The sequence below is a fragment of the Leucoraja erinacea genome, chromosome 5 (genome assembly GCF_028641065.1).
Source record: "Leucoraja erinacea ecotype New England chromosome 5, Leri_hhj_1, whole genome shotgun sequence".
Taxonomy (NCBI): domain Eukaryota; kingdom Metazoa; phylum Chordata; class Chondrichthyes; order Rajiformes; family Rajidae; genus Leucoraja; species Leucoraja erinaceus.
This window is the reverse complement of record NC_073381.1, coordinates 54925447-54933051: the sequence shown is the minus strand read 5'-3', so window position 1 is coordinate 54933051 and position 7605 is coordinate 54925447. Positions and strand designations below refer to the sequence as shown.

Below are 7605 nucleotides of genomic sequence, written 5' to 3'. Positions count from 1 at the left end.
GTTAAGGAAAGCCTGTGATAGGATGCATTCCAAAGGTCTAATTACTTGAGAAACCAATAAGTGTGGAGAGAAGAAAAATAAAATGAAGCGGAGTGGCACAGCCACATCTGTGGCGAGAGAACAAAAACGAGATTATCTCAAATTAAGTTCAATATTAAGTTCTAGGGACTTCAAAGTACCCTGCAGAAAGATGATGATTTCTTGAGTTTACCATCAAAATGCCATTGTGGGAATGGGACAGGGAAGTAAAGTAATTAAAAGCGCAGGTTCACCATAGCGGACTGAAGGGGGCTGTGGTGCTGATTGGCCATCAAAGATGCATTTTGTTCTTTCACTGCAGAGGAGGTTGCATTAAGTGCCCTGAATGTTACACACTAAATTTAAAGTGCAAGTGAATCACTACATCATTACAAGGAATGGCTCCAACAGTTTTATGGGACGGTGGTTATAGAATGAACTAAGATGACAACATTCATTAATATTAACTCAACTTCTTCAGTTGATATCATCTACTGTAATCTAATTCTCATCCCTTTCATAGTCTTGTTTTATTTTAACACATTGGTCTAAGTTTTACAAAGTCTTAAATAATGGGCAGTAGAAAATCAAGAACTGACCACGAGTTTTTGTTTTGTTATAAGGACCGGAACAATTAAATTCTTATGCTGCACCTTCACAGACACATTCTACCGACCATGTATCTAATTAAATATAATGTTTCAATACCATTATCCCATCAAAGCTCATCTCCAAACTCGTGGAACTTAAGAGTTAGCACTCACCTGGACTGGAACCTTAACTTCCTGACCAACAGACCACAATCAGTGAGGATAGGTGAAGTTAATCCTCAACACTGGTACCCTGCAAGGATGTGTTCTCAACTCCCTTCTTTACTCTATATATACCCATGATTGTGCAGCCAAATAAAAGTCCAACTTAATTTACAAATTCGCAGACAAGACGGAGTACATGAAGGAAATTGAGAACTTCATCACCTGCTGCCAAGACAATAATCTCTCTATCAATGTCAGCAAAACAAAAGAGATTGTGATTGGCTTCAGGAAGCAAAGCAATGGACATACTGTACTTCGGTTTACATTAATGGCCCCGAAGTAGAAATGGGTGAAAGCTTCATGTTTCTTGGAGTAAATATCACAAGCATCTTATCCTGGACCAGCCATATCGAAGCAATGGCCAAGAAAGCACACCAACTGCTCTTCTTTCATAGAAGGCTTAGGAAGTTCAGCATTTCCCCAACAACACGCACCAAACTTCTACATATGTGACGTGGAAAGCACTTTATCGGATGCATCACAATCTGGTTTGGGTACAGCTCCGTCCAAGACCACAGGAACTTGCAGAGAATTGTGGACGCAGCCCAGACCTTCTATTGACTCCATCTATACTTCATGCTGCCTCGGCAAGAAGCACAGAAGTATGAAAAAACATACCTTCCGATTCAGGGACAGTTTCTTCCCTGCTGCTATTAGGTAACTGAACCGTCCTTTCACCAGCTAGAGTGTGGTTCTGACACCCACCTACCTCTTTGTTGACTTTTGAACTATCTTGAACCAGACTTTACCGGACTTATCTGGCACTTGACATTATTCCCTTAATCCTGTATCTGTACACGGTGGATGGCTGGATTGTAACCATGTAGTCTTTCCACTGTTACACAGAAAAGCTGGAGAAACTCAGCGGGTGCAGCAGCATCTATGGAGCGAAGGAAATAGGCAACGTTTCGGGCCGAAACCCTTCTTCAGACGGGTTTCTTTAGTCTTTCCACTGACTGGATAACACACAAATAAAAAGCTTTTTACTGTACCTCAGAACATGGGACAATAAATTAAACTGAATTAATGATTGCTTCAACAAGGACAGTGAGCGATTTCCATTATCAAAGACCCACACCATCCTGGCCACACACTCATTTCACCATTGCCAACGGCAAGAAGGTACAGGAGCCTGAAAACTGTAACGTCCAGGTTCAGGAACAGCTTCTTCCCTACAGCCATCAGGCTATCAAACACGACAACAAATAAGCTTTAGCTTATTCTCCCGTTATTTACTATGTTGTTTACATATTCTGTTGTGCTGCAGCAAGTAAGACTTTCATTGTCCTTTCTGGGACTTATGACAATAAACACTCTTGAAAATATGATTGACATTTTCCTTAATGTTTAAATGTTTCAAAAGGCTTTATTATTGCAAACAAGATTATTATTATTTATTATTAGTATGGCTGTATTGCGACTGTACCAATTGGTACATGTGATAAATAAATGTATCTTGTATCTTGAAGATATTTGGGTAGACCTCTAAACCTTGATCTAAGGGAGAGATTTTTAAAAGTGCCTTAAAAGAGGAAAGATAGACAGAAAGACACTGGTATTTAGATAGAGTTCTCGAGCTTTGGGCATTAATAATTAGGGGTACAGATTCAGTTGCCTATTATCCATTTGAACTCATTTTCATTTCCATTTACATCTGCACAATTTACATTGTGGATCAAGATAAGCATGTTCCCAAATTCGCATGGCAGAATATATGGTGTTGCAAATAACGCTCTGCAAGAAAAAATATAATTTGAACTAATCAAATGTTCATATTACTGAGATTGAAAAGAAGTTCTTGGCAGAAGGAAGGTGCAGTCTACTAGAATATGCCTTCGTAAGTTGAATTTACCATTAGAATGTTAGCTATGTAGTTTAATGTAGGTAATAAAGAATTAATTTAGACAATAGACAATAGGTGCAGGAGTAGGCCATTCAGCCCTTTGAGCCAGCACCGCCATTCAATGTGATCATGTCTGATCATCTCCAATCAGTACCCCATTCCCGCCTTCTCCCCATATACCCCGGCTCTGCTATCTTTAAGAGCCCTATCTTGCTCTCTCTTGAAAGTATCCGGAGAACCAGCCTCCACCGCCCTCTGAGGCGGAGAATTCCCAGACTCACAACTCTCTGTGTGAAAATGTGTTTCCTCATCTCCGTTCTAAATTGCTTACCCCTTATTCTTAAACTGTGGCCCCTGGTTCTGGACTCCCCCAACATCGGGAACATGTTTCCTGCCTCGAGCGTGTCCTTTTAAAACTAAAGAACAATATAATTGATGCCAGCATTAAATGAATAAGGCAACAACGTATTGCTCAAATAGTACAGGAATATCTTCTTGTAAGAATATTAATTTAAAATCAAAGGATGTAAAAAATGATTTAAAAAAATGCAAATTGAGGAAAATAGACAATAAAGTAAAGGACTTTGTGAGGAGTTTATTGGCTGCTTCATTTTAATATCCTTGACATTCCCAAGAAGAATTAAAAGCAAGATCCCTGAGCCAGCTAGTCATCACTGACCTCATTGGTAGACAGGTAGTGTCATTTTTGTGCAATTTCTGTTTGATTGCAAGATGAATCTTTGTTTCAAAACCTGCACAAATATATTGTTCAGAATGAAGACATTTCAGAGACACCTGAATGGAAAGTCACATCATTAAAACAAATATATTGGGAATGGAGGAGTTGGGAGAATGAAATAGAACATCTACAGGAGGTAGGGTGGGACGAAGAATAGTTAAGTGGACATTATTAGAAGTCTCTTTATTCTTTGCCAAATTCAGTGCTTCTGTCGATTACCCTTTTCCCTTCCTTTCATATCATAAGCTCCAACAGCTGTTGCATTCCAATAACCCTCTAGATATCCCTTGACTTTCTTCAAACTATATCTTTCCCCACAGCCCCCTCTGGTAATGTTTTCACTAACCCTCTGAACTTCCCCTTTCTAATCCCAAACAGGCACGCCTCATTTTAGTCATCTCATATCAGTTAATTCAGAGCTCGACATGATGATAAACTCTTCCTCTGCCACCTAGACCATTTCTTTGGCCAAAAACCTTCACCGCAAACCTCATCCACCATCCAGGGATCCAGAAAGTCTTAACAGGTAAAGCAGTGATTCACTTTCACCACTTCTCATCTCATGTATTGCATATGGTGAAAACAATGTGGATTCCTCTACATTGGAGAAACAAAATACATTTTTTTTGTCTCCTTTTTAGTTCAGTTGAAGGCTCCCTGCTAAACATTGATTCTGCTTCTCTTGCTACAGATGCAGCGACACCAATATGGTTTATTGTTGAAAGTGTCTTCACTCAAAAAAATGGTTCACTTGTTTTTTTTCCAGCCAACTACATTTCTGCACACTGCACTAAAATTCTAATTAATATTTACTCACCGGGTGTTATTTTTTACAAAACCCAGTGCCACTTACATGGAAAAAATTGTCCTCAGCTTTTGTATTCTACTGGAATATAACTTGTGGTGTAAGGTGACATGGGAGCACAAAAATGACCAGAACACTTTCATAAGCCTTCAACACTTCAAATTTCACGATGCCTTTATTTGATCATTTATTCTACAATAACCAAATACATCTTGATTTTTTATTACAGCATTTGAATGACTCAGAAAATACATGGCAATCAAATAATTCATTACATCTTTCATACTAAACAGCATTATTCTTGCATTGATTGCCCTGCTAGGTTACCTTTTAGACAGTTTTAGAACACATTGTTTGTTTAAGATAATCATTTTTCTCGTAAGTTATCTATAATACTGCCTCAACTATTAGAAGTCATGAAGTAGGTTTCTAAACAAAGTATAGCTGACAGCAAGTCACATTTAGCTTTCTTTACACTAGTTTGCTAACACATTGGAGAACAAAACTTCAAGATGTCTGACATAGGAGTACAAAAACTGCATTTGGTCCCAATTTATAGGCCTCTCAAATATATCAATGTTCTATAATCAAATAGGTTAGCATTTAACCAGCACACAATGTAAACAATTCTAAGCATGAATTAAAATATGACCAGTTACCCACACCAACCACTGCATATAAAAGTAAACTACTAAAAAACATTTGAACTTAAAAGCATTTTCAAAAAAAAAAATCTTATTCTGTAAGAAATGATTGTTCAGCTTCCAAATAGGTTTACAAGCAAACAATAAATACAATGTGCTTTCTTCATATAGACATATTTACACTAGTCTTTGGCTTATAATAAAAGTTGCATTACAATTAACCGGGGTGAACCTGCAGATTCCATTTTAAACTTTAATAAGCCAGCCAGATATTAGCTCATTAACCAGAGCAGTCTGGACATAATTCTGCTTTTAAATGAGCTTGGTTTTGAACAAGATGTAGCATTACAGTGTACAAATTTGTGCATGCAGAACTACATGTTATTTCATTAGAAAAAAAATCCAAAACCTTTCTGGACTAACACTGAGTTTTTTCTTAATGTATCACTGAGCAATGAAATCTGTAGTCAAACCGTATTGTTATGATGGCACCAAATGCGGTCTGGTAATAGCTTGGACACATACAAATACATTGTCATCATGGTGAAGACTCTTTTATAACAGAATACTGAAGCCAGTTAAAAGAAATCCCTCATTTAAATGTATAAGCTTCATGCACAGCCTCAGTGATAATTTCCTGTCAAATTTAGCACAACTTTGCACCGATGGTAATGTAATCACTTAAGATGACTCAAGATATTCCAATGCAACATCATAACAGAATCGATATTGATCCTGCAAAAAAAGGATAACAACAGTTCAGTTTTTCATTTAAATGAAGTGACCAATACTTTTTTGATTATTTTCTATTAATTTTAACTCACTGAATGAGAATCATCACAGCTATTCTCCTGTAAATAGTTGATATTTTTCACTCCAAGGAGATGCTTTCCACAAAATAGTTTTGTTACTCATTTACAAACACATTATCAAAAATTACTAATTATGATAGTTAGGCTTGTAACATAAGTAATTAACTTTGTAAATATGTTATGGAAGAAATTAAGGAGGAAAATGCCTACAAACACATTTATATAGTTGTTAAATCATTCAATAAAGAATTGACTATACATGTTGAGATTCATTTTTAATCAAACAATACCTAATCAATGCAATTCAAATGCAACACTGTTATTTGAATTATATAAAGATACAATAATTAGTCCTTTTTGATCAGACATTGACAACCCATTTCAATGTGTTGATTTTTGATTCCTTGGGCTGCGAAGTTAACGGGGAATTTTGAGGTGAAAAATATTTAATTCTTAAAAAGCAGTATTTTTTTGCCTAAACATTCCAGCGATTAATTATTAATTGACCATTAACTGACCAATAAATTACACATAAGTGTTTTTTTTAATTATGTGGAGGGGGGGGGCATATTTTAATTATATGAATGGCACAGAAAAAATTGCATGGCTTTAGATGGCAGAAGAATGGTGGGGATTTAATTTCAGAAAAAGGACATAAGACAAATTAATATTAATATAGAAATGTGACTAAAAATATGAGCCTCAATGATGGGGGATTAAAAAAAATGATGGCAAATGGTGTGCAAGATATATAAACTATTCAATAGTAAATTTTATCTAAGCTCAGATATACCTTACTAGAAAGTTATAACCATAGAAGACTTTCAATAACATCTCTGTAATACTTGAGGATTTTCCAGCAAAATTATCTGCGAGAAGTTTTAAGCTACACACTCTCTTAATATATCTACCCTTTATTTTAACTTTATCTTATAGCAGAATGCAAATACATGTACTGTGCATTAATATCATTCTTTAATTTGTGTATTATGAATATTTAGAAAAAACAATTCTGCATAGAGTGTAAATATAGTTTTATTCTACAGCTTTTCAATTTGACATAAAAAGAACCAATGTCATCTGAAAGAATAAAGCCATAGAACTAGGGGGGGAATCACAAATTGGGTCACAATTTAAATATTTAAAATAGAAGCAGCCTTTATGAATGGGACAATGTAATATTTTAAGAACAGAGAAGAAAGTAATCATATCTGTGTTCATCATAACAAGCTGAATTTGGTAATAATTCCAGATGCTAAACTTTAACTTACAACAGCTTTGTTACGTGATATAAAACATTTCCTGAAAGGATGTGGTTGGGGAAAACCTCTGGGCTAAGTTCGCATGTAGATGTTATCTGATCACTGCTAGCTACAGAAAAGCAGCAGACATATCAGAGTGGTTTTAATCCTTTAGCTATTATTTTCATTGTTTCAGAACTCAGATGCAATGCACAGTGAAATGAAACCAACAAAGGGCTATTGTGTTTAACAGAACATGTTTGCTGACAGGTCTTGGTTTAGCATTAAATGCACCCATAATGCAGCATTTCAAATTGTTACCTTTACAAAAAAAAAAATCAATAACTTTATTTCAGCATTTCACTTCAAAGCAAACTATGGTAAATATGAAGTTCATTCTAGTCGTGCAACAGAACTTGCAACCCCCTTCAGTCCTTGCGTTCTATCTTATTCAAATCACAAGCCAAATACAGAATGTTGTGGTTGAATCCATTAAATGCTAACCAGTGTTGGCAGCTGAACCACAGTTTTTGCAAAACTATTTTGTGCAACTTTTTGAGTATTGATTCTGCAATAAGAGAAATAACTGTAACTAGCAAATACAGACTGTCCATTGAACAAGTTGTAGTTTCTAATTTAAATTTGTGTGATATATGAAGAATCTGCCTTGAGGTTAATATTCAGCACT

At 35.9% G+C, this 7605-nt stretch overlaps 1 protein-coding gene across 4 annotated transcripts in view; it reads right to left on the bottom strand.

The window, feature by feature from the left end:
* Nucleotides 1-4372: 4372 nt before the first annotated feature.
* The window catches only part of ptprk (protein tyrosine phosphatase receptor type K), a 570756-nt gene continuing 567523 nt past the window's right edge, over nt 4373-7605 (bottom strand). For all 4 annotated transcript variants that reach the window (XM_055635637.1, XM_055635639.1, XM_055635640.1 and 1 more), the window contains one exon: nt 4373-5599. In XM_055635637.1, coding sequence (XP_055491612.1) covers nt 5546-5599 — 54 coding nt within the window. In that variant the 3' untranslated portion in view covers nt 4373-5545. The remainder of the gene's footprint in view (nt 5600-7605) is intronic.